This window comes from Filicampus tigris, chromosome 16 (genome assembly GCF_054856515.1).
Source record: "Filicampus tigris isolate MCC_2025a chromosome 16, RoL_Ftig_1.0, whole genome shotgun sequence".
NCBI lineage: Eukaryota > Metazoa > Chordata > Actinopteri > Syngnathiformes > Syngnathidae > Filicampus > Filicampus tigris.
The window spans coordinates 9,268,644-9,294,602 of NC_141232.1; the positions used below are offsets into that span (position 1 = coordinate 9,268,644).

Consider the following 25,959-nt stretch of genomic DNA (forward strand, 5'->3'; position numbering starts at 1 on the left):
GGACAGAGACCGAGAATTGTAATTGGTGGTGCACAAACAACTGAACGCAAAATCAATTGCAATATTTCTATAAAGTGAACAGTAAGATGGGTTGGGGGTGGGATTTAGACCACCTGTCTTTATTACTCCAACAAAAAAAAAAAAAAAAAAGAGTTGGAATATTTGGATTCTCTTGAAACACAGTGTCAAGGAGAGGAAGGATGGTTAGTGATGTCTTACATGACGTCTTTTTGTTTCTGCTTATAGCGTTTACTTTGTATATATGTAAAATAAGCGTTTTTAGTTTAGTTTTTATCCGGGTTATGCTCAGGTATATGTGTGTATGTATTTATGAATAACCCACCTTAGTATTAATAGAGCATGATTTCCGATATTTTATAGTGAACAAGGGGGAGGACTCGACACGTTTTTTACTTCTTCCTACTCTCCTTTAACATATAAACTTTACTGAATTAAGATAAGTACTGACCTTTTATTTTGATTTTTTGTTTTGGTTTTTTGTTTCCTTTGTGTTTTTCATGTTGTTTATATGTTCAATAAAATCAAAATCAATCAATTACATCATTTTATTTCAACCCCTAACAGACAAATTATTGTGCTGCTGAACGTCTTCAGGTTTGTCAGAAGAATCTTTTTTTTTTCTCTCTTTTTGCCGTTTGATTCACTATGTGCAAACCTGTGGCGCACCTTGACCTTGAGATTTTGTTTGACGACAGCCAAGTCGCTTTATTCTCACAAGGTGTTGGTATTATTTGAGCAACTGCTGTATCTTTTTCTTTGAGCTACCGCATTAAGAGTCCCCTGGATACGATCTGTGACAAGCACGCATGCTTGCCCCACCATCCCGTTGGTCGCACGCACTTGTGGTCAGATTCACTATGACACAATAGCAGGGCCTGTGGGTGACTGGGTATGAGTCCACAGCCTGGTCTGCTGGGAGGCATATGTGACTCACGATTGCAGGATGTGCAAAGGAAAAAAAAAAAAAAAAAGAAAATCTTAGCAAATGATAATCTGCTGCTTGTGTATCTCCAAATAAAAATGACTTAAGGTCTTTGCAATTTAGAGGTTTGTTTGTAAATAAATTAGACATGTTTAAGGGTAATTGCTGAAATGTGTAAAGACGTATGATGTACTCAACTGTGGGGATACAGACTAACTATTTTTCACTTTTAATGTTTTTTTTGGGGGGGGGGTTGGCTAAAACCATGCCTAGTGATGCATTTCAGCTCAGGCATGGGTCGCCCCTTTTTCACTATATAAGACTTTGGATGCCCTGTTCACATCAGCTCTTATCAGGTGCAATTGTGATGTTAGCTAGCTATGCCTCCACCTCAAAAATGCACCTTCCCAACCGCTTAAGAGTGCCTCGTTGTTGGCCGCGAGTGTGTGTTCATCACTCAGGGAAAGACGGGAAAGCAAGAAGAGGGGGGATTTATTTTACTTTATTATTATTAAGTCCGATATGACAGGATCACACTGGCTTGGCTGCTTTAGAGCGCCTCGTCGTTGTTGTAATGAAAAGACCCGCGTGGACCAGCCAGCCGAGGTTTTAAGCAGATATAATTACGCAGCTCCAACACATGGTTATATGTGGACGTAAGAAAGATCCTGGATGAAGAAGCATCCATTTTCCAATTAGAAGTAGCAGTATTTGATTGACAGATGACTGACAGAGACGATAGCTTAAACATTGTTTTCTATACTTGGAGACTCATTTTAATCATTCAAATTTGGCAGGGTTGTTAAGAACATTCTGCTTAGTGGTATGTCGAATTTATTTTCACTTTACGGGGACTTTAAAAATGTGTAGCCAAGCTATGAATAATTTTTGGCTTAGCTGTACGGTAAGCACAATGAACTACTCGGCGTGTGCAGTCTTGTCTTTCTATAAATCTCCATAAGGATTAGGGGCGCTCCGAGATCATTATCTGGACGTGACATGAAAATAGACGTTGGTACTTTATATTAATCAAATTCTGTTGCTACATAGTTTTGTATTGTGGTTCTTGTTGAGTCATCTGTGTGTCTTTTTCACTCTGCTGGCGTCCCTGCCTCCACCTGCCACATTTCCATGTTTTTTTTTTTTTTGGTTTTAGGCTGTAGAATATCGACAGTCGCAGCAATCGAACCTCTTCCCTGCTCGCTCTCCTTCACTCAGCCTGTCTGTCTCTCTCTCTCGCCTTCTCGGGCCTTTGCGGGAAGCCCTCCAGGCGCAGTATGTGGCTGCCCTCAGCACACAGTTGTACAGCCATTGTTTCACCCCACTGGATAATGGCAGCATTCACAGCAGCCTCCATTCGCATCCGCCTCATGGTCCCTTTCTTCTCCTCCTTTTTTTTTGTTTTTATCCCCTCCAAGTGTACGCTTAGCCTCCATCTCCCCTGACTCCTCACTTGATCCCTCTCTCATCCTCACCCCCGTGTCGCTCTGATGCACTCGACGCCCCCCTTCCGTTTGACTCCCAGCCTCTCTTGTCCGTCTTTCCTCCGGTCATTATGCATTTCTTCTTATCTCGGCAGGAATGTCTCTCATTTTTGCTTATGACTCGGGCTCATTTCTCCCTATTGACACCATCTCTTGTTACTGTCAGGTTGTTGAGAGCGGCTGCTGGCCTCTTTTTGCCCCCTGCGGTGAACCATCCCAGACATGACGTCGATGCACATTTACGTGGGTGGTTCTTTGCAAATGCATGCAATACTGACAACCAATTAGGATGTACAATTGAACCTTGAAAAACAAAACCATTCACTGCCATTGTCGAATTTACTTTACTTTATTTACTTTTAACAGTCCAGCCATTCAATCCTAGGAACTTATGTTTCTTTTTTTCAATTTTTTTCAAACGCTAATGTAAAAAAGGGTCTGAAAATGTCTGGCAGTGAACGAATGAAGTCATATGATTGACTATTTGGCGGCCGTTTTCACGTCAAATAAGCTTGAAAGCTGCACAAAGCTTTGAACCATTGTCATGACAGAAGACATCAACATACAACATGCTTTTTCTTTGGCTTTTTTTCTGGCTCTTTTGCAACCCTCCACGCAAGACGTCAGCATATTACAAGACCTCAGCATACCTCCTAAGAGTTCAGACTGTGTGTACGTTTTGCTTTTTCTTTGGCTTTAACATCTCTCTATAAACAGGCGCCTTCCTGTGTGGAGTTTGTATGTTCTCTCTGGGCTTGCGTGGGTTTCCCTCAGGGTGCTCAGGCTTCCTCCCACATTCCAATGTATCCGTTTAATTGAAATTGTGCAGAGATGTAAATGTGAGTGTGAATAGTTGTTGTGTGCTCTGCAATTGACTTGCAACCAGTCCTTGGTGTATCATGCGTCTTGCCCAAAGCCAGCTATAGCTCACCCGTGGCCCTGATGAGGACAAGTGTTATAGAAAATCTGTAGAGGGATCTCTCCAAAGACTCCAAAAAGAGAGTTAAGAGAAGAAGAATGTGAGGAGAAAAAGAAGAAAATGTATGGAAGAAGTAGTACTCCAGAATCACCTTACGCAACATTACTTGCTATCAAAGTAACTTCTTTTAGCACTTGTATTACAAGCAAGAATGTTTAAAGATGTGACGTCAATTAAAACTTTACATTTGGCTCCGTAGTTAGACGAAAGTGTTGGCTTTAAAAATAGCCATGTGCGGTATGCTATGTTCTTAAACGCAGTTTCAAATGAATTTCACATACTGCCAAAAGAATATTGCGAGCTATGACGTTCACTTTCCAAAACGATTGAGCTGCACTGTGTTTGTTTACAACATAGCTTGTGACTACAGCACAAGTGAGTAACATTTGCCAATCCTTACCCAATATTGCATGTTCTATTTGGGAACTTGGTATACGTAATTACTGCTCTGAAAAAAAATCGGAATAAAATCACATGTAATTTTTTACCAGCTGTACGCAATCCAAAATGGGTCCGCGACACACTTTTGGCTGCCAACCCACCAGTCGAGAACCATAGCTGTTAAGTATTAAGGATTGTTTTAAGGCTGGTGGATGAGACGTTTGGGAAAGTAGCACTGTGTGCGTTTGTGTGTGTGTACATGCATCTTGCGTCTTGCTGTTATTGTGAGAGCTTGTTACAAAAATTGATATTAACAAATGTTACCCACATTTTGGGTGCAACGTGTTGATTGCAGCTTTCTTTGTTATTAACCGAGTCTCCGTGCAACATCTACAGCAGCATTGTCAGAATTATCATCAACAAGCACGGCTGGTTCTCTTGTGATGCTTTGGAAATGAATGGCTCAAATAACATATCATTGCTTTGAATACAATCGACAATCAAAAAGAAACATAAGATTATGTTAGGCTCCCTGAGGTGAGACGCCTTAGCAAAAGACGACAGAAAGAACAAGAGACCAAATCTGTGTGATCAGGCTCATTGATGTGTTGTCCCAGGAGGTCAAAGTTCATTGGAAATAATTGCCCCTTGTTTCCCTATGGCACTCAAGGGCATTTCATTGTTATCAGTCCTTTAAGGGGGGAGCTTGGGACTTGCAATAATTCCGCAGCATGAAGCATAAAATTCATCCAGGGAGGGATCGCAGAGTGGAAGCCTGTCCCTCTTCAGCATTAGACTTGTTTATGTATGCAATCCAATCATATTACTTGGAGACTGAAATGATGGCAGCCTTATGCAGGGGAATGAACCCATTGGTATAGTGCAACAGTCAGACTATATTTTAGACGTCACATCACCCTGAAGTGGCGGTTACAGCAGCCTATTCACTCCCGGCCACATCATTAGGTACAACTACACATTCTAATGCGATTCAATACATCCATTGTAAGCCCCTTTTGTGGAGTTTGATGAAGTAAGATAACTACTATACGGAAAATGTTTCAGTGCTATGCAGCCGTTTTACTCCCCTGCCAACTACGATGACAAAGATATGTAATTTAAAATATCAAATTATGACTTATCAAGAAGGGTCAATAGAAATTGATGATTGTTTCACATTGCATGGCATTATCTTGCGGTGTGCCAAAGAAATGGACAAAGCTGAATATTGCACTATTCACAAGAAGATAAAGTGGAAACAAGAGTGGATGGGAATGGAGGTGAAACCAGTCTAAGTGGGACTAGAGTGGTCTGCATTTTTGTCTCATGTGCATTCCCTTGAACACAGGGGTGACCAACTACGGTCCTCGAGGGCCCCCATCCTGCATGTTTTACTTTTTTTTTCCCCCTCCCCCAACACTCCAGATTAAAATGATCATCAGCAAGCTCAGCAGAAGCCTGATGGGGAAACATCTCAAAAAGGCATAATACAGGCCCTCGAGGACCGGACTTAGTGACCCCTTCTATTACATACAGTAAATATATTGAAACGTTGATTGATTAACATTGGTTTACAGTGTATAATGACTCACTGTTACACTTTATATATCCAATAAGACAAGTTAAAAAGATGGAGGAAAAAATATATAACTTGTGTGCAGCAGTGTGAGAGAGACAAAAGCTCGTGCAGAACCATGGACAGCACCATAGCAAAATTCTGCTACAGCTACACGTTAGAATCAACTCATATTTGCTAAACAAAGATAAATAAAGGCATTTGGATTATATTTCTTCTACAAACATGTGTATATGTCTCATGCACAAGCAACACCTCCCATGCCTTCAATGCATTTCACCAGATGTTCCTTAACAACAAACACATTAACATATGATAAATAGTCAACATGGAAAATGGGTCAAACTTACCTTGACTGTCATTAAAAGCGAAGAGGATGTCCAGGAATTACTGAACAATCCAGCCTCGGGTTTCCAGCTCGGTGCACACCATAAAGAATCAGTATCCTCTGGCCACGATCAGTCCGTGTAAAGTCATTTTTCGACAAGAATGTCGCCGAAATGCTGCCGTGAACACGCTCCCAAGCCCGGCTGAAGAAAATGTTGAGGGTATTTTTTTTTTCTTTCTTTCGTTTTGCGCGTTGCAGCCTTTTGTGGCTCCGTCTGGTGCGCACCGGTCCTCCTTTTTGGACTCACATGTCCAATAATGTCTCCCACCTGACCAGGTTGGATGCAGGGGAGTGGTGCTCTTTAAGCACCATTCTGAGAAAAAACAAGTCAAAAGTTAACAAATATTGAGAGTTTCACTTGAAGCTGCGTGCGCAGGAAATTTGGGGGGAGACTTAGTTGCCACCCTCAGTCACGTTGATCGAACACGCTGCGACAGGGAAAAATAATTTCGACCTGGCGTGTGTTTATTGGAGAAAAAAAACTCCTTCAGCCGAGAGAAACGTGTAAAAGCTCCAGTTTAGGAGCCCCACTAGCAAATTTTCAAAGAGGCGTTTCCTCACCAAATTGCAACTTGGTGCAAAAAAGGAGAAGAAAAGAAAAATCCGATAAGACTTCACTTCATCGCGTGTTATTTCCTCATCTTCGTGAAACAGGCGAAGACGGACAAAATAGTTCCCACGCATTTGTTTGTAGTTCGTCTCGTGACTCCCGCAGCGCGCCACAGCATAACCTCTTCTCACTGAAGACTTCTGAGAGTGTGCGTGTCCGTGCGTTCGTGTGAAAGAGAGAGGTGGGAGAGAGGGAGAAAGAGAATGCCGATGCTCCTGGTGGATTGAAAAAGAGCGCACCTTACCAAAGTCAACCTTTGGTGGTGTTAAATGACAAATACATTTAACTTTGTCCATTTCTTTTGCATTATTTTCAAGGAGAACATCGACCGTTTCGGGAAAACGTTGCACGTTGGATTGCATATGTAACGAGTCGTGTTTAGAGCTTTTAACAGCACCAGCAGCTCACACTAGCTTCGTAATTGGAGGCACGCAAAGGCACAGAGCGGTGCAAATAATCGGGTTGAGTGTTAAATGTGTTCATGCGATCGGACAAGCGCCGACGCACCGTCGCAGCGTGAACGCGCACAGCTCGAAGCACCGAAGGGGGGGCTGACGGTTGCAAAGAAAGAGATGCTGGATGGTCATCTTTAGCGAGGGTGGAGATGTTTTGACACATGACAAGAAGATACTTTGGAGAGGGACTAAATGAGCACGCAGCACAAACGCCATGCAGTCAGTTAAAGTCAGTAACGGGCTCTGGGTGGGTGTGGACAGCTACAGTCAAAAATAAAGGAATCATTTTTTTTTTTAATGCATTTTTACATTCGTAGTTTTTATTTATAAGTTAGAAGGATATACATGTGGAAGTTTTATGTACATGATTGTAATTACAACATAGATCTCCAATTGCCCACGTCACAACGACATCATCCGCAAGGGCAGATCTTGTAGTTTGCCTGTATAAATGCAATTTGCACGCGCCAATGTCATGCACGAACCCCGGCGAGTCAATTTCTGTTTCCACAATGTCAATGCCATAAATGTCAGTAGTTCTATTTTTCCAACTTTGATAACTGTTTTAGAACAAAAACTACAACTTTTACAGAGTGGTAATTCAGTGATTCTTTCACGTACAACTAGACAGAGCCACTAGTGCCACTATAAATCGTACCACACTTCTGACCTCTTTTTGGACAGCGCACTTTACCTTATGTTGCTATTCCATATAATTCAGTTTCCTGATTGTGTTACAAATGTAACCAGTTATCTAAATGAAGTTCGTGTTCATGTTAACGCTCATATTAAAGTAACGTCTTGCCTTCAAACGTCCTCAGTCTAATCCACCGAATAGGCCTTTCACAGTCTCGCGTCCTCCAAACGACCTCTTCATTTTTACCGCACAATTGTTCATATCTGCAACTTTTACACCCACATGCTGATTTGACAACATGCAGTCGCGCCTGCCCAATCACTATGCACATCAGGCATCCTCTCTTTTTGCTTTGTGTCCCGCACTAAATGAGTCAGACATATTTAGCTTGAGACACATTTTGAAGATTGAAGATCAAAATCTGCGTTATAATGGGATAAGGAATTCTTGAATAAAGTGAGTAGGGTAGTTATGAGTTCAAACATTTCTATGAAAGACAAAGATTAATTTGAAAACTAAATCAATAAAAAAAACACACCACGATATATTTGCGAAACAGATGTTCTAAAAGCGCAATATGTGTTCATTAGATATAGCCATTCCTTGCTGAACAATGTACATGGAAGAGAGTGAGACTGCATAGATTTGCGATCAATTAAACATGACCACCTGACTTTACATGCCAAGTAAGTTCCCACTAAGAGCCCCCTCCGGCTTTAAGCATACTGTACGTGTTGGCGCCAGTCAATCTTCACATATATTGACAACAAACGTGGCACTTTCCTAGTCAATGTGGAGAAGGGCGGAGGAATGAAAATGGTATGTTTTGCCATTGTGAGGTTATGACTAATTCACGCCATCATGTGCAAAAATACCCCCACTTGCCAGCTTGAGGTGAAGTGCGTTATTCATAAGTTGTGAATAATTGAAGTTTAGGGAGCACAGCTGGAAGGGGAAAAAAAGAGGGGTTTGCTGACTGTGTGCTTTGTCTTGCTTGGCACTTAAGAAGAATACAATGCTTGGGTCAGGCAATTAGCTGGCACAACATACTGGAAAAGGAAAAGTTAGGTAACTTGCATATTTTAATGATGACAATTAAGATACCATATCCCATTGTTAACAATTGATATCTCCTTGACTTACCATAATAGCATTTTTCAAACAACAAAGTTGCAAAGCAGAACTGCACGACACGAAAAACTCCAAACATTTGCAGTACACTCGATGAGAGTATTATTCCCCACAATTAATGAAATCGGTTGCATTTAGTTCACATCAAGTCACAAAGACGTTACGGACTAATTCAGTCCATTTAACAGTAATGACTTACTTCAGTTGGGCGTGTCGCCGGCCAATCACAAGGGTACAAGCAGACAAACACGCTTCATTAATTTGTACAGTTGTACTAAATGTTAAGACCAGTGAGTGTATGAGGGCCACGGCACACCGAGCGATGACAATCCAGAGTGAACTGTCATGCAGTGTGCGGGTAGGAGTGGCCAACTGTCATCCACTAGTTTTGCTATGATTGAAATTTGAATAACCAGTAAACGGCAACGCACTGCAACAGATGTAAGAGCCAATCAAAAATGTTATGTCTGGATCACATCAGCCTTCCCAATAAAAATATGTCTGGGTTCAACGCACATCTGCTCGGTGGCTGCCATCTTGGCAGCAGCACTAAGACGTGCAAATAAAGTATATACATTGTTTTTTTTTACAATCAATTAACTATATTTCTACTTTTATTTGTACCCGTGGCTGAAGAAGCGATGCATGGAGAGTCTCTGTCTCTGAAATGCAAATGCAGTACAGTATGTACCAAAACCTTTTTTTTTTTCCCCACAGGCCATCAGTTGCCTATCCCTAGAGTAGATATTACTGTATACTCGATACAAACAGAAAGAAACTGACTTTTTCCTGAAACTTGAACTCTCTGAGTTCCCATGAACCATTCAGCATCCCGGTTGAATAGACGTGTTCAGTTTTGAGTGGCTCAGCCGGTCACTGTGTGTCCTGGTGTGTTTGACATTAGTCACAATTGTGCAGGTAACATGGAGGCATGAAAACACTCTGGGTTTCAATCCAAGCTACGTAACGTTTGGCATGTTCCTGCCACGTTCCAAAAACATGCATGCTAGGTTAGCCGAAGACTAACTTGCATGTGGGCGCGCATGTGAGTGAAAATGATTGCCTATACTGTATGTGCTCTGTGATTGTCTGGCGACAAGTGCAGGATGTATTTTTACACTGTTGCACTCGCGCCCCTCTGCAAGCTCAACACACATCCATCAACTTGACATTGAGGCAGCAAGGGAAGAATTTAAACCCATTTGACTCACTGTCAAGTCTATTTGCTGAATGCCTCCATTCCTACCACACACACACACACACACATACACAAACAAATTGTGCGCATACATCTCTGACTATAGTCTCATTTCACAGTCTGGTCCTTTCTTACCTAACCAGAAAAGCCCCCAAGGGGGATTTAGTAAATATAAAGCAAGTTTGTACTTCCCATTAGAGTCTAATTCTATTACGCAGTCGGCTTGTATTGATCCAAACACTGAGGTAGACGTGCAGGAAAAGTAGCAAGTGGAGTCTAGATGACAGCGGTGCGGTTTGTTTGAATAGAGTGACTTTTATGGGTTTATACAATGTGGTGGTAGGCGGTCAGGGAAAGCAAGAAGTTTTTGCCGCAGGCCCAAATACTATCACAAGCACTGACCTACATTTACAAATGAAATGTTGATATTTATTCCATGAAATTGTATTTTTTTTATTATAATTTTAGCCTATTCTCTCCATATCGTAGTGTTGATCTTTTTTGCACTGCTTCCAGAACTGTATGAGGATGTTGTGCAGCGCTGTGTAGTGCTGGTGGCTGTAACATAAACTTAATTAGAAATGGGTGTGCTTTGTTAACCAATCGGATTTCAAATTCATCCTCACAGGGCCAGAGCGCTGGCCCTTGATGACATCAGAATTTTTCCCTCCTCTGATTGGATGGTCCAAACTTCCAACTACCGGCTAACGACTAACACGTGTTTGTGATAATAATCAGCATCCATGGTGGGAGTATGATGTTTTTTGGGTTTTTTTTCAATTTCTTTGGTCATGTTATTGGAAAAATATAGATTCTAAACTGCTCCAAATGGTGAATGTGTTACACTGGTCTGCTGCACACAAATGATCGCAAGACAGATTTGCATTGACAGATTGCATACAGCGCTCAGGGTGCCCCATATAAGCCCGATATGTACACGCACACACATTGAACAGCGAGGTGAAATTGGAATAAGAGGCAGACTGGAGCCTGAGGGAGCATGTGTGAATAAACTTGGCTCTAAAAAAAAAAAAAAAAAAAGAGGGAGATTATGAGGAACATTTCTTCAGTGACACGCTTAGATGAAGAATGAGATCAAAAGTGGTGGCGGGACGTGACAAAGCAGATAAAGGAAGAGATCAGTTCAATTGTGGGTGTGAAAGGAGAGGTATGTGATATGGGAGATCAGATCAGGCATCCACCTCTCCAAAAATAAAAAAGTGTGGACATTCAAAGGCAACACACATTACAGCAACCTGCCACATTGATTCGTCTATCAATTGTGCAGAGTCCAACGCAGAGACAGATTCTGACTAAACATGCACTCCGTGAGCTGGAACAAGACTTCACTGCAATCACATGACTACAGAAGGAAGACGGGAAGAACATTTCATATTTCCTAGAAAAAAAATAATGTAAGCCAGCATGAGCTACAACTTTTCCAGTACGTTGATTTTACTTTCCCTTTAGATTTGGCAGTGCCAACAAGTGAAGAATATGCTAATCTGTCTCACTCAGTTCTTATTTTAGTGCACGAAGTTTAGCTAAAGACAGGCACTTAATATTTGAACAGGCTTGCATCATGAAAAAAGGTCACCTGTGCTGTTCAGCATATTTAAACCTTATAGCACACACACACACACACACACACACACACTGTACAGTGTCAGGTTGGGTCAAAGATAGCATGCTCTGGAAGCTGCCAGCATTAGTATGATGTCTGCTGGGAGGAAAGTTCTTAAGAGCAGATATTTCGCATCACAAATGCAAATTAAAACCTTTCAGTATCTTTTGTGTTGGTACCTTAAACTAAATGTGACTTTGAAACAGTTCATGTTATGGTTGCCATTGAAAATTCAAATTGAGTTAGACTCGAGCAACATAAACACTGTGAAGGAGGCTGTTTTGTTAAACAGCAGTGGGAAAGGCAAACCTCTGCCGCTCAAGATTTCTGATTCCCAAATTGCCCTCACACAGGGCAGACAGTGACCGAGATTGCCTCCTTCTGGAAATCATAAAGTATGAGCCAGCTGAGTCTTTTGACCTTCATGCCTCTGTTGCTCCGGCTAAAGATAAAGATCTGGCTAGTCAAAATGATTAGAGGCAACTTTAAATTGTTATCGAGAATTCCACAACTGAGGCAAACGTGCGAACCACTCGCGTAGCGTATGCGTACATATTCACGCTAATAAATAACACAATTAAGTAATTCCACAAGTTAACACCATACTCATGTCACAAACCAACAGGTTACATTATGCATAATGTGCTAATGTGGCACTAATCCAAAAGTAAGCCTGCAGGAGAGGCAGGGATGTAGACGCAGAAACCGCAGTGAGCCCGGGGTGGGCCCACGCGCATCTCAATGTGCGGCTGATAGCTTTGGTGCAGAAATCTGGAGTCATGCGGAAGCTAAATATAGTTTTTATGTAAGATGAGGTGATTCATTTTTAGTCCGCACAGTGCACGTTTACTCACACGCCCATGAGGTGACTGCACAGGTAAATGTTTTGAGAAGGTGTGTGTATGCTCTTGTCTTTCTGCCGTCCTTGACGGACGTCCCACTTTTATTGTGTTGACGTTCCTTTGTTTGGACATTTTCACTTGTTCAAATGAAAATACTCAAGGGTGTGTGTGTGTGTGCGTGTGTGTGTGTGTGTGCGTGTGTGTGTGACAGGGTACAACCTGGCGGTGTCAAAGCGTCCGTCTATCTCCGGAGGTGGACAACAATCACATTTGATGATGACCGCACATGGTCCCCCGGCCTGTGCATCCTGTCAGTCATTTTTGCACTTCCCTGTATTTTGTTCTACAGCCGCTACAAACAAAATAAATACTATGACACTACTCATCGTGTATAATTTTTTAAAGACATCGTTTGTGAAACAGCTAGTTTTTTATTATAGTATTTAATATATATATAAATATATTATAATATATATTTATAATATTATAATACTTCAGTCAGCGTATTAATCAGTGATGACACGCACCAACATGAAAAACTTTGCTTTAAAACTTAAAATATGATCAGACCTGTTGACATGCTGGTTCTTGTCTCCCCACTAAAATCAGTCTCATTGCCTGTCGTTACATCAGATGAAATTAAACGAATATTTGCACGACTCTCAGAGGCAAGCCAGCATTCAAAATCGGGTTTAGTTGGAATAATTAATTAATTAATAAAGACATATTCCCAATATGTGACCTTGAATTTGAATTGATATTGTTTCCAAAAAACATATTAGGTGAAGTCTAGCACTTCATTCTTGAAACTGGTGTCACCAAATATCACGTTTTTTAAATTATTATATGGGGAAAGCAACAAGAAAAAGAGACTATCCTCATCCATTTAGAATAAAACAGCACCAGGGATACAATTAACTAGCTTTTACCCTCAGCAAGCAGTGCAGTATTAAACATTCTTATACAATGGCGCCATCTAGGGGCTAAATTGGATTACCACACGGGATACATTTTACAGGAGTCAGTGACCACAATCACATCACAAGAGACCGTGTTTTATCCTGCTTTAATAGTCATTAAATGCAAGCATTGGTATAAGTCTGGAATGTTCGGGAGGGTAAAAATTGAAAATTTCTGTTTACGTCTTTACAAATCTATTGCCTCTTTGGTTATTTTACAGTCATTCATAGAATTTAGTATACATTCCTACATTATGACTATTGTTTGTCTAAATTATTGAACTGGTACAAACTAAAACAGTTAAATTGCTGGGTGGTTTTGTAAGTAAATGATGTGTTTGTAAGTAAATAAAAAGGGGTACGATGAGCTTTTCTGCAAGCACCAATTTTAAAGAGCAATCCTACAGTCACTGTGGTTTATTTGATTTCGAAGCTGGTGACCCGAGCATCTCCATTGAAGCTGATGCAAGAGTATTTTTCTGCGCCCATGCGGTTGGGAAAATGGATGACAGAGCCATCCGACAGAGTGATCTGGAATTCCGTTGGAGTGAACACAATGATGATCTATGAAGAAAAAGGAGAAAAGGAGTTAGTATAAAAATTGGTAGGAATTTGTTGTATTCTTGATAGTAAGTTAATTGTATCAATTTCTTGTAAAATGTTGAAGTTCAGTGATCCTTTGCCATAACGTAATCAGCTCAATATTTAAAGAGCACTCATTTGAGAATTCACCGTCAGAAAGTGAATAGTCTATTGCAATACTTTTTAACCATAATCATTCCAATTTTATGCACAGTAGGGTATATTGTTTTCTCTCATTTGATTTACCACTTACAGCAAAAGTCAACCCAAACATATTTTTCCCGAATATGTTCTATACAGCCTAAACACGGCATTCTGATTAATATTGTATTTGTGGAATATGAGGAATCCACACCTTTTTAGCTAGCTCAGGGGCGGCCATTTTGTCACTTTTATCGACTGAAGATGACATCCAAGTTGCTCAGGGCTCAGATAACGACCAATCATGGCTCAGCTTCAGAAAACAGGGTGTATTTCAACTAGTGGGCCTGTATAAAAAAATATTCTGTAAAAAAATGTTTGGGTTGGCTTTCTCTTTAAATGACCACATATGGTTCATTGGTCTACTGCTGGAAAAAAAAAAACGGTGATAGTCTCACTTTGAACTCCTCCCCCTGGTGGAATGGGAAACCTCCCTCGCGGTGCTCCCCGCACCATTTGCCTTCCTGGTATGAGTTGCAAACCACTGCGTTCTCGTCTCCATGGGCGTTGAAACGTGGGTTGATATGCATGGTGATGTCCTTCTCATCCGGCCCAATGTTTAGTGCAAAACTGCAGCACACAGACACAAGCAAGAGAAAAAATATTACTGCAAAATATTGAAGTACCTCAGCGTTTTGTTTTGCAAACGAACCACAGTTTGGAAATCAAAGCTCAATGCTTTTATGCATTGACAAATATGAAAAGTTCTGTCACAACTAGAAGACATTTTAAATGATTTATTATTAGCACTTACTTAGTGGCATCAGGCAGAGCCTTTCCGACAATGGTCAGAGTCTGCCCTACTCTGAAGGACATGTTCTTTACAACCATCCCCTGTGTAGAAGAACAGACATCATATCGTTGAAAATATCTATCAAATATACCACGACGTCCATAAAAACAGACTTCTACAATGCTGTACACTTTTATTATCTTTCATTAAACTCCTACTCAAGAAACCCATAAAGATTCCAGATCTTGGTTTTCTGCAGCAGTTCAGTTCCACCACCATTTTCCTCTACCACCACATCTTGGCAGAGATTACAAACGTTGAGGAACTAATTACGATACAGCATATGATGTAACAATTTCCTCAGAAATACTTCGAGGGGGGGGGGAAAAGGCTGAGCGCAGCAGAAATGCTTCTGTGCACGTGGCAGTAGCAGTGAAGTCGGCTGTCTCAATATTGGACCATTTCCCATTGTGTGCTACATTAGGATGGGATGATTAGTCACAATTAAAATGATAAATCATGAGAACCAGTCGAACGACACAAACAAATACAGCAGCCATATTAGAATTTTCATCTCAGTCGTTGCCATCTACATTCATATAAAAAAAAAAAAAATATATATATATATATATATATATATATATATATATATATAAATTTGAGCTAGGCAATGAGATTGAGTTCAATCCTGCCACATATTAGAAGGACACGTTAACGGAAAATGAAAAATTGTAGGTTGAAGACTGGCCAGGCCAAGATAGGAAAAGCAGGCTTGTGGGAATAGTATAGCTGCAACATTCTTTCCATGTAAGAGTCCAATTGCAAAGTGGGCGTGCGCAACAAATGGCGCCGGGCCCTATAGTCTACTTGGGGAATCCAATATACAATCTGTATCACAAATTCAGCCTTTACAAAGATTAGAATGCTCACTTTGGATTGACGCAAAGATATACTTTTTGTTTCGGACAGATTGCTTGCATTGGAGATCATTGGAACGGTATACCTAATGTTAAAGCGATGGAGCCCATTTTTAAAGATGAGACAACAAGATTTGACATATCATTAATAGAGAACTATTTTTTTGCGGGGCAGGGGTCGTACATTATCTGTAAACAGCCCTTGTCAGTCTATTCTAGACTCCACAGTATTACTGTTCTTCATTACATAGTATCGTGGAAGCCTGTTTTTCATTCCTCAGCTCGTGATCAGCAGATGTGGCCAGCCCAGTACAAGTAGCGAACAAAAGCAGACGTTTATAGAATGAACTCAGTTTATGAGTCCCAAGAGACCTAAAAAAAAAACAAAAAAAAACTGCTGCTTGAGTTTGGCTGGCACTTGCTGATATTTTGTATAAAATGTATATAGTTATCAAACAAACAAACATTGAGATTGTAGAGAAATCCAAAAGTTACAGGAGGAACGCAGCAAGTTTAAGTGCTGACTGAGAAGCAGCTGAGAATTCAGTCATTAGTTGGCTAATGTTCATGGGAGCACTGCAGTGAATACTTCAACCATAAAAGGCAACAGAGCCCACATCTCTAAAAGGAAAAAAAAACAGCAGCTTATAAACATCCATCCATTACCTGTAATTTAATTACATTGATGGCATTTGGTCTTGCTTGTTACACATCAATCATGTGTCATTTTTAAAAGAAAAAAAGCCCCAAACTACAAGTTCACCGGTTATAAAACAGAGAAAGTAAAATTACAAGTACACACAAAAGAAATTTTTACTTACAGCCATTGTGATTTCGGATGTGGTCAACGTTGATGAGCAGCTGAAAAGAAGTAGTGAGTGCAGGGCCTCGCCTCACTGGCCTCAGGAGGTTTTATGCAGACTGGGATGTGGCTCCATTTCATTGACAGTCCAGGCAGCCAGAAGCACTCCAACTTTTGGATGACATTGACCAATGAGATCGCAGTGAGGCTCGAAACCACTAATAACAGTTTTAACAAGCAACTGTGGACCTTAGGGAAGTGAAACTAATTACTTCTTGACATTACATACTGTCATATCGTAACTCTATTGAATTTTCAGGCTGAGGGGCCAGGATAGAAATGAATTTGTCACCAAGGAGACAACTAAATATTTAGCTCAGCTGAATGTGGCAATGCCCACTTACTGTATTTAGCCTGCAACGGAATCAGATGACAGTCAGCCCAGCTTGGAGTGGGTTGTGACTCCAGTCCGACCCCACTGCGGGGGCACGTGAGATGAGTGCGTTTCAGTCACAATGACAAGCATTGTTTGCTTGAGGACAGGCCTAGCAAATGTACTTTAATACACATTTTAGCCAGATGAGGCATTGATTTATTTTACTGTTATTTTAAAAGACTTGTGTGGATACTATGTTCAATATTTTCAATTTTAAAAGTATTACTTAAAAGGAGAAGTCAAGCCAAGCATTTTTTTCAAAAATATGTTATATGCAGGCCCAGTAGTTGAAACAAGGGAATATGATTAATATGAAATAGGAATTAAGCAGCAAAATCCACCAGTTTTTAGCCATCTCAGCAGGCGGCCATTTTGCCACTTCTGTCGACTGAAAATGACAACACAGACCCTCAGCCTCCCGGCATGGAGTTTGCATGTTCTCCCCTTGCCAACGTGGGTTCTCGAAGGGTACTCGGACCACATTCCCGAAACATGCATGCTGGACTAACTGAAGACTCCCACTGATCCATAAGTGTGAATGTGAGCGGGAATTGTTTGTCAATACATACGCCTCTGCTTAAAGTCAGCTGGGATAGGCTCCAGCTCACCCGCAACCCTAAAGCGGGAAACGCGCAACACAAAATGGTTGGGTTATCAAAAGTGATGTCTAGATCAGTCATGCCATCAGTTATTACAGCATTGGCCACATTTTATTAAACTAAACAGTATTGACCTTTTCTTTGAAAAGAGATTCTGCGGAAGTAGATCGCCATCAGGAAGTGCAGTCAGGAGATCTGGTGACAAAGAGATCTTTGTAACACAAGTTGAATAGCACATTTACAGATCTATATTGTATGATTACAATGTGCAAATTCAGTACATCACAATATAACCCTACCCTATAGACTTTGTTAGGGATGCAGACAATATGGAATGGCCTTTTCTCAATTTGGTTGACATGCTTCTTCAGTACAGTTCAGTGCTATAAACCTAGACTGTTTTTTTTTTTTCTGAAAATGCAGTAATAACCATATGTTAACACTATGAACAGTGTCGTTAAAAAGGCATCTTTGTCAGGCAGAACATCTAAATGCTCTTCCACTAGATGGCAGGCATACAATTAGAGTATTTCTAAATGATTGATTTAAAAAAATAGATGGATAGATGGATAGCTAGATAGTCATACGTCATAGATAGTCACACGTCACAGTAGGCTAGATAGAAACCCCGACCGAATCATACGTCACAGTAGGCTGACGTCGTTTGTAACAGAGCACCCGATGGTTTTCAAGTGACTGACGTTGATGATTACCATTTCCCAGTTCGCCCTTGTGTTTATCAAACTATAATAGACTTTGACAGGCAGGTTTGGCCACGTATGACGCCCGGCGTTGCACACACATTGCACACACAACATTCGGAACCATGGGAGGAGGAGGCTGCAGAAACATGCTCGACCCCCCTCCATGGCATTGGTTCTCTGCTCGCATATTCAAGAGAATCAGAGAGACTATTGGCGAGCATGTAACATATTCACCAACACCTACCTCATTATTATCAACAGGGCGGTGACGTGTTATTTTGAAACGCAAACTTGACAGTTCACAAATAGCCCCTTCTGTCAGTTTGCAATGTTTACAAAATTAAGAGCGTCCGTCGTGTAGCTAGTCGCTATCCGACGTAAGCACCAAACCATCATCACAGCAATCCCGACAAACTGAGACAATTTTACTGGAACACTAATCGCATTCAGAAATGGCATCGATAGCGACGGCGGCGCATGAGTCGAGCTCTGCGCTCGCTGATGCTTTACTCCCGGCGAGTATATTCGCACCTGACCGAGGAGGATGCGTGGACGACCCCGGGGATGAGTTCTACGAGGACGGGGACATGGTCAACGGCGAGCCCGAGGACCGAAGGATTGACTTTACTAGCAAGGTGAAGCTAGGCCCAAGATAGCACTCGGCTAATGCTAGCTGGCTGTTTGTGAAAACGAATGAATGAGATTTTAGTTTAATGTTGTGTTTGAACGTATGTTTTGCCAACGTTGTATTTAATGTTAGGAACTTATTATTATGTACCATTAACAATACCGAAAACGGTACAGTAAGGGTTCTTTCGCTTTTGCTTGCGTACGCAGCGATAGCTGGCTGTAGCTAAGGCTTGCCATAGTAGCCAATGAAGCTGGAGCTCAGTGCTTTACTAGCCGCGGTAATAAAGCACAAGTTACATGGAAGTTAAAGTACGGTGTTGTAACAACAGCAGTTTCTTTTATGTGGTTTAAGATGTTAACAACTTAAAGCGTCCACACTATTTGGTCGAGGGCGACATGGATATATATATGATAATAAACAACACGTGACTTAGTTCATAAACAGGCTGATGAAACAAGTGTAACATGGAAGGACCTGCAAAATTGTGCCGTTTGTTGGAACATTTTCTCGCATTTAAGTATTCAAAAAAATAGGTGTGCATTTTTTAGACTAGTTATACGTTTCAATAATTATAATTATACCTAACTATATTCTCAAAAAGTCACGCCAATTTTGTCAAAAAATAAGAAAAGTGTCACATGTGGCTTTATTTTAATCTTGAGATGCTTTTACAAACGGCACCCCCACACAAACATGCCTCTTTGTTAATGTTCTTGTCAAACAAGTTCGGCGCATGAAATGATGTAAACTTAGGAGAGTGGATGTAATGATATTCAATTGGCTGCAAAGGTCAAATTACACATCACAAAAGACTGATGTAGCAGCCACATTGCACATGATTACATCACTTTCTTGGGCATCATCACCTGTCAATTAATCCATTCTTTATTTTGAATCCCTAAACGGTATGAGTAATGCATTCAAGGTAGGATATAAACATACAACTCAAACGGTATGAGTAATGCACTCAAGGTGAATTAAATGTAGTTAATAGTAGAATTAGTAGTAGTGGTGTTAATGTAAAATTTCATCAGCACCCATTTATAAGATGACTTCATGGGAAAAGAGACAGCTGTAGTCGTGGAGTGCTGTTCCCCCCCCCCCCCTCTTCAGTTCACCTTCCTCTTAACTTTTTAAAATGTTGCCCCTTACCTCTAATAATTAGTGCTAGAAATGTTTTTTTTAATACAGCACATTGTTTTATAATGCCAACATTACTGTCATGTGTTTCTTGCTTTCTTTAACAAATGCACTAAAGCTGGCCCTTGTGAGTCCAAATGGAGAGCAGTATGACTCCTTACTTAGCCAGCTAAGGGACAGGATGGAGGAGGGTTCTGGAGAGACAATCTATGTGGTTGGGATGGGTTCAGGTGAGAGACTCACTCGATGCACATACTGGTGAACATCGTACTCTATTATATAAATCATACAATGGCTATTTGTTATTGAATTGTTTCCTTTTTTGTCTTTGAGATGGTGGTGATTGGGGTCTCAATGAAAAGGACATGGAGGCCTCAGAGGCCACAGTGCGATCCATGTGTGCACAAGTGGACTCTGATCTGATCCCGCTCAGAGAACGCACTGAGACGGAGGGTTTGGTACGGGACTATTTGATACGTCGGCGTGTGGGGGAGCTGGACTTCCTGGAGGTTAGGTGAGTGGTCAAAGACTCTCTGTCTTGTATTAAAGGACTTTATAAGATTTTTTGCATTATCTTTATTTTATTCCTCCTAGAGTGGCAGTGGTAGGGAATGTGGATGCTGGTAAGAGTACGCTTCTGGGAGTGTTAACACATGGAGAGCTGGATAACGGCAGGGGCTTCGCTCGCCAGAAACTCTTCAGACACAAGCACGAGATGGAAAGCGGTAGGACCAGCAGCGTGGGTAACGATATCCTTGGATTTGACCAGGAGGGACAGGTGAGGGCTAGGGTTTTGTACTCTAAATGCTTATATCCTACTCGAGGAACACAAAGGGTGCATTGGCTACATCACCACTGTTGCAGATATTTTTGTATGCACAACACATAGCAGTTTCGTTTTGGTCAATTTGTATGCTTGAGGGTAAATAAAAAAAAAAAGGCAGTTTTCTTGTAGAGTCAATGTAATTCAAATGGTTATTTATTTTTTGGGAATGACCTATGGTATATACAGTTTAAAGTATATTGGAACATGCATTGTGGCCTATGTAGAGATCATATCACATCTCCTTACTGGAGACATTTGGTGCTATTTTGTTAGACTTACATTTAACTTTAAACTAGCAAAAAATGTTGCCTTGACAAAAAAAAAAAAAAAAGCGGTAATAATGCTCGGTTTTGATTTGACACTCTCAAGAGAGGTATTGTTGCCAATTGTGATGTAGAAGTGAGCTACATCATACTGAGAAAAGCTTGAAGTCAAGTTGTCCACTTTCTCTGCTCTTAGGTGGTGAACAAACCGGATAGCCACGGAGGAAGTCTGGATTGGACCAAAATCTGCGAGAAGTCCTCCAAAGTCATCACCTTCATTGATCTGGCTGGCCACGAGAAATACCTCAAGACCACCGTATTTGGAATGACTGGACACTTACCGGACTTTTGTATGCTCATGGTAAGTGGCGTCTGAGAGTGCCCTATAATATTACTAGATTGCTCTAACATCATCATTATCATCCTTTCCAGGTCGGCAGTAATGCAGGGATTGTGGGCATGACCAAAGAGCACCTGGGTCTTGCCTTGGCCCTCAACGTGCCCGTGTTTGTTGTGGTGACAAAAATTGACATGTGTCCGGCCAACATCCTTCAAGGTCAGTCATCTGGCGCGCCCTTTCTTGCTCGCTTTCTCTCCAATCTTCCTGCTTGGTTGAGATATAAAAACTCCCATCTGCTGTTGTTTAAAGCAGCTGTGTCTTTGTGTGAAATTATGTGGCACACATTCAGCTGGCGGCTTCTTTTCAGCTTGCAGTGGTTGCCGCTTTTGTTGGTCAAAATGACAGCTGTCTGCCTTATTAATTTCTCCCCACCCAATACAAAAGTTCTCTAATTTCTATTAGAAGTTATTGTGCCTCATGTTAAAACATGAGCTAACTAATTAACTACAGTTTTTGGAAGGCAAAGTTTTATGTAACTATCCACATTTGTTGAATTAAGAAATCACCAAAATAGTACCTGTCAGACAAAGTGAAGTATGATCCAAGGTTATGATAATGATCTAAAAAAGAAATAAATTCAAGAACATTTGAGCAAATCACTTGCACTCCATCAGTCAGGAAAAGTTTACAAAGCCATTTCGAGGCTTCGGTACTCCAGGAAACCGCAGTCTGTGCCATTATCCACAAATGGAGAAGACTGGGAACAGTGGCGAGCCTTCCCAGGAGTGGTCGGCCAACCAACTGCACATCATTTAGAAATTGCATTTCATATTTACTTGGATTCTCTTTGTAAAAATATCAAAAGACATTTTCTCTCCTTCGGAAATCAGGAAGAGTACAAGTACTTTTTCACAGCACGTTTTATTAGAAACTACTATCGACATTCATAATTAACTGCTCTTGGGGCCAAATAACCAGGACATTATTGCTTTACTTGAAGTCTAGAGATTAAAAATAAATGTGAAGAGAAGCTGTCATTCTTGGTTCTCTGATCCTAACAGAGACATTAAAGCTGCTTCAGAGGTTACTCAAGTCCCCTGGCTGCAGGAAAATCCCCGTCCTGGTTCAGAACAAGGACGACGTCATAGTCACAGCATCCAACTTCAGCTCGGAGAGGTACAAAGTCTGCCCCAAGGGAGATTCTGAGTGAGACTACGAGAGTTAAGATCTCTTTAGTAAGTTTTGTATGTGTGCCTTCCTGAAGGATGTGTCCCATTTTTCAAATCTCAAACGTGACTGGAGAGAACATGGACCTGCTCAAGATGTTTCTCAACCTGCTCTCATCACGGACATGCTACAGAGACGACCAGCCAGCTGAGTTTCAGATCGATGACACCTACTCTGTACCGGTGGGTGTCGGTTGCAAACAACAAACTCCCATATTGTAGTCTGCATGCCGTGGCTTCAACAGTGCAGGAATTTATTAGGCGGTGTTTCCCAACCATTATTACATCTAAATAATTAAACTGAATACCACAAAAATGTCCCCAAAAGCATATATACTGAAATAATGATCTTGTCTAAAATCTCTCTGCACTTTGTAACAAGTGGATAAACATTGATTGTACCTTCTGCCATCTTGTGGAAGAGCATTTAATCTCCCTCTTACTGTATGACACAGATACAGATTGATTATTTGTTGTCAATGATTTTTGGACCAATTTGCAAAAAATGTGATAATTTTCCACAGCACACCTCATATGTCACAACACAGTGGTATGTGATCAAACTTGACCCCACGTTTATTGCCTGTCTTAGGGAGTTGGAACAGTAGTATCAGGAACTACTTTACGTGGACTGATACGTCTGAACGATACAATGCTACTGGGCCCAGACCCTTTGGGCAGCTTCATTTCCATCGCTGTCAAATCAATCCACCGCAAAAGAATGCCGGTAAAGGAAGTCCGAGGGGGGCAAACTGCCTCTTTTGCGCTCAAAAAGGTAAGTGGGGAAACGGCACCATCTAGTGGCCACATAAATGTCTGCAGATACATTCCTAGAAGACCGCTGTGTACAGTAACTGTCGACTTAACTCAGAATGGGACTCAAAGAGCCATGCATTGTTGCTCCTTGTCAATACACGTTGCCTTCATCGCTGAGTATGAAATACGTGTGGGAATTACTGAGCCAAAGTCAAGTAATACTGTACATAGTTGAACAATTATTTGCATGATCCTCCAGCATATTTCTGTTTGATACAGATCAAGCGTTCAACCATAAGGAAAGGCATGGTGATGGTGTCCCCAAGACTGAACCCACAGGCCACTTGGGAGTTTGAGGCAGAGATTCTTGTTCTACATCACCCCACTACGATATCACCCCGATACCAGGCTATGGGTGGGTAATTCATCTTATTTTCTTTGGGCTGTTTTTAAACACGTAGGGTCTACTCCGTTGAAATGGTTGCTTACCTTCTCATAAACATGTCTTTCACGCTCCACACAGTCCACTGTGGCAGCATAAGGCAGACCGCCACCATCTTGTCCATGAACAGAGACTGCTTACGGACAGGGGACAAGGCCTCTGTCCACTTCCGCTTCATTAAGACTCCAGAGTACCTTCACTGTGACCAGAGGCTGGTGTTCAGGGAGGGACGCACTAAAGCTGTAGGGACCATCACAAAGGTAAGATAAAGGCAGTTTGCTCATTTTGTCCAAGGTGCTTGCAAAAAAAAAAAAAAATCAAAAAGTCCTTACCTTCAAGGCAGGAGATTTGCTCATTTTCCCATCAAAACAATTTCCTATCGCGTTCTTTTCAGCTCCTGCAGTCCACCAATAATTTGCCATCAAACTCCAAACCTCCACAGATAAAAATGCAATCCACGAAAAAGGCGCCAGCTCGAAAAGACGACAGCACCGCGGGAACAGGAGATGAGGGGTTGACGATAGCACATTCAGCGGGCCCAAGCACGACACAACAGGTAGATACGAAGCACAAAAAAAACAACAACAAAAAACATATGGGGTTCTGCTTATCTTTCTATTGTGAACTCACACTGCTAACTGCTTCTCTAACTTGTCAACTCTTCTGTGTCCTTATTCTATTCTTGCAACTTCTCGTTCATCCACTCAAACTGTATCATACATCATGTGTCATACTCTCCCCTCTCCTTTGCTTGCGTGACTGGCTCCCGAAAGGGAGAGGGGGAGGAGGACCCTCAGTTAAAGGAGGGCAACAAAGAGAACAAGGTAAAGTGGGGTCATCATAACTGGTGGTGATTCTGAATGGGGGATTAAGTAAGATGGCTCTGCAGTTTTAAGGTTCTCCACATGTCGACGTTTTGTTTTCTGCTACACTTGTGCTCAGCAATTGATATCTCTTCTGCATAGCCAAAGACTGGAGGAGGTGGAAGAAGAAGAGGAGGTCAGCGACACAAAGGAAAAGGCCAGAACAACTCTGCAGCAGCAGCAGCAGCAGCAGTAGCAGCCTCCACATCAGGAACAGGAGGATGCTGAACTCTTTTCTTACCTTCCTCTCCATAACTCCATTCCAGCTACTTTAGTGCAAAACACTCCTCAGTCTTACTCCTCATTGCCTTTTATACCAGGATTTTATTGTAAAGGGAATGTGAAGAGCTATACCCGCAAAAGCGTGCAGCTTGGATTTTTGTCGTTAAATCTGCCATCACTGTTGAGAATGGTTTACATGAGAGAGGAGTGGAGATTAGCTTGTCACAATCATTTTTTATCTTTTTTTCAAAGTGGCTTCACGATAGGGAGGTAAAACCCCCATCCAGGGTCCAAACAAATACGAGCAGCTAAAAGTGACACTCGCCCATACGTTCCTTGTGAAATTGCAATTAAAAGAACATTTTGTGAACTATTTATACTTAATATGTAAATGAGTTGTAGGCCGTACCCTAATTGAAAGGATAAGTATACAACTGAATGTAGCACAGAGCACATAACCTGTTAATTCTACATATATGTAAACTATATACAAGCTGTTACATTTTATAATTGTCAATTATTTGGCATATATGCAAAATTTTACCCTTGGATATTTGATGTTCTTAACTTTCAAACCTTGTATTGCTTGCGCTCTTCTACCCACTAGTACTACTGCATCATGGCTCCACCCTACACATAGTGAGACATCACATATTCATTCTTGTCACCCCAGCAGTCGCTCATGATTGTTAGTAAGACATGCAGTGTTTGCAGTGCTAATTGTGAACTCAAGTACCTATTGTGTTGCCGCTTGCTACTGGTAACGTGACATTTACTCCACTAAGAACTCAATAAACTGGTTTTACTGAGCTGCACTATAGTATTTTTATTTTTATTTTTTTAAATCCAGTAGTCTGTTAAGTAGTAAATCAAATGAGAAAACTATATTCTAGTGTGCATGAAATTAGTCAAAAGTATTGAAATAGACTACCGGTATGGACTCTCTGAGGATGAATTCTAAAATGAGTATCCTTTAAATATTGAGATGATTATTAATCAGATTAATTATCAATATTAATCAGAATGACGTGGTTAGACGAGTGGGCATGCATAGAACATTCCGGAATAA

At 41.1% G+C, this 25,959-nt stretch overlaps 3 protein-coding genes and 1 long non-coding RNA gene across 9 annotated transcripts in view; 1 reads left to right on the plus strand and 3 right to left on the minus strand.

Moving 5' to 3' along the window:
• The window catches only part of cacna1ia (calcium voltage-gated channel subunit alpha1 Ia), a 114,570-nt gene extending 107,957 nt beyond the window's left edge, over positions 1 to 6,613 (minus strand). Inside the window, exons 1-2 of one of the 3 annotated variants that reach the window (XM_086054985.1) lie at positions 6,313 to 6,612; positions 5,714 to 6,064 (exon numbers count right to left, since the gene is read on the minus strand). The gene's annotated coding sequence lies outside the window, so the exon portion shown is untranslated. Of the gene's footprint in view, positions 1 to 5,713 lie in introns of all 3 variants that reach the window. The other 2 variants (XM_086054986.1, XM_086054987.1) reach the window with 2 other exon arrangements.
• Positions 6,614 to 13,297: 6,684 nt separating this feature from the next.
• Positions 13,298 to 16,613, minus strand: lgals2a (lectin, galactoside-binding, soluble, 2a). The gene is made up of 4 exons (XM_086055221.1): positions 16,462 to 16,613; positions 14,745 to 14,824; positions 14,389 to 14,560; positions 13,298 to 13,771 (listed from the first exon to the last, which is right to left on the minus strand). Exons 1-4 carry the CDS (start codon positions 16,465 to 16,467, stop codon positions 13,625 to 13,627), a joined length of 405 nt encoding a protein of 134 aa, XP_085911347.1. The 5' UTR covers positions 16,468 to 16,613; the 3' UTR covers positions 13,298 to 13,624.
• A 17-nt stretch (positions 16,614 to 16,630) lies between these two features.
• LOC147134575 (uncharacterized) lies at positions 16,631 to 18,802 on the minus strand. The gene is made up of 3 exons (XR_015090086.1): positions 18,713 to 18,802; positions 17,612 to 17,672; positions 16,631 to 17,494 (listed from the first exon to the last, which is right to left on the minus strand). It is a non-coding gene; the product is annotated as an uncharacterized LOC147134575 (long non-coding RNA).
• gtpbp1 (GTP binding protein 1) lies at positions 18,446 to 25,705 on the plus strand. 4 transcript variants are annotated; one of them, XM_086055217.1, is made up of 14 exons: positions 18,446 to 18,816; positions 20,071 to 20,182; positions 20,286 to 20,466; positions 20,547 to 20,730; positions 21,238 to 21,402; positions 21,474 to 21,597; positions 22,443 to 22,557; positions 22,646 to 22,790; positions 23,200 to 23,382; positions 23,643 to 23,778; positions 23,887 to 24,065; positions 24,200 to 24,361; positions 24,579 to 24,629; positions 24,771 to 25,705. In XM_086055217.1, the coding sequence occupies exons 1-14, from the start codon at positions 18,634 to 18,636 to the stop codon at positions 24,894 to 24,896; spliced, it is 2,046 nt and encodes a 681-aa protein (XP_085911343.1). In that variant the 5' UTR covers positions 18,446 to 18,633; the 3' UTR covers positions 24,897 to 25,705. The 4 variants fall into 4 exon arrangements, with proteins under 4 accessions (XP_085911343.1, XP_085911344.1, XP_085911345.1 ...); XM_086055218.1 differs by having other exon boundaries at positions 24,248 to 24,361; XM_086055219.1 differs by lacking the exon at positions 24,579 to 24,629.
• Positions 25,706 to 25,959: the final 254 nt, after the last annotated feature.

Excerpts from the sequence above, each read along its gene's own strand:
- gtpbp1 (XM_086055217.1), top strand. The coding sequence starts at position 18,634 with ATGGCATCGATAGCGACGGCGGCGCATGAGTCGAGCTCTGCGCTCGCT. Across the intron at positions 20,467-20,546 it reads CTGGACTTCCTGGAGGTTAG|AGTGGCAGTGGTAGGGAATG; the intron begins GTGAGTGGTCAA and ends TATTCCTCCTAG. Across the intron at positions 22,558-22,645 it reads TCCAACTTCAGCTCGGAGAG|GATGTGTCCCATTTTTCAAA; the intron begins GTACAAAGTCTG and ends GCCTTCCTGAAG.
- lgals2a (XM_086055221.1), bottom strand. Across the intron at positions 14,561-14,744 it reads GCTCTGCCTGATGCCACTAA|TTTTGCACTAAACATTGGGC; the intron begins GTAAGTGCTAAT and ends TGTGTGCTGCAG. Across the intron at positions 13,772-14,388 it reads ACCAGGGGGAGGAGTTCAAA|ATCATCATTGTGTTCACTCC; the intron begins GTGAGACTATCA and ends TTTTCTTCATAG.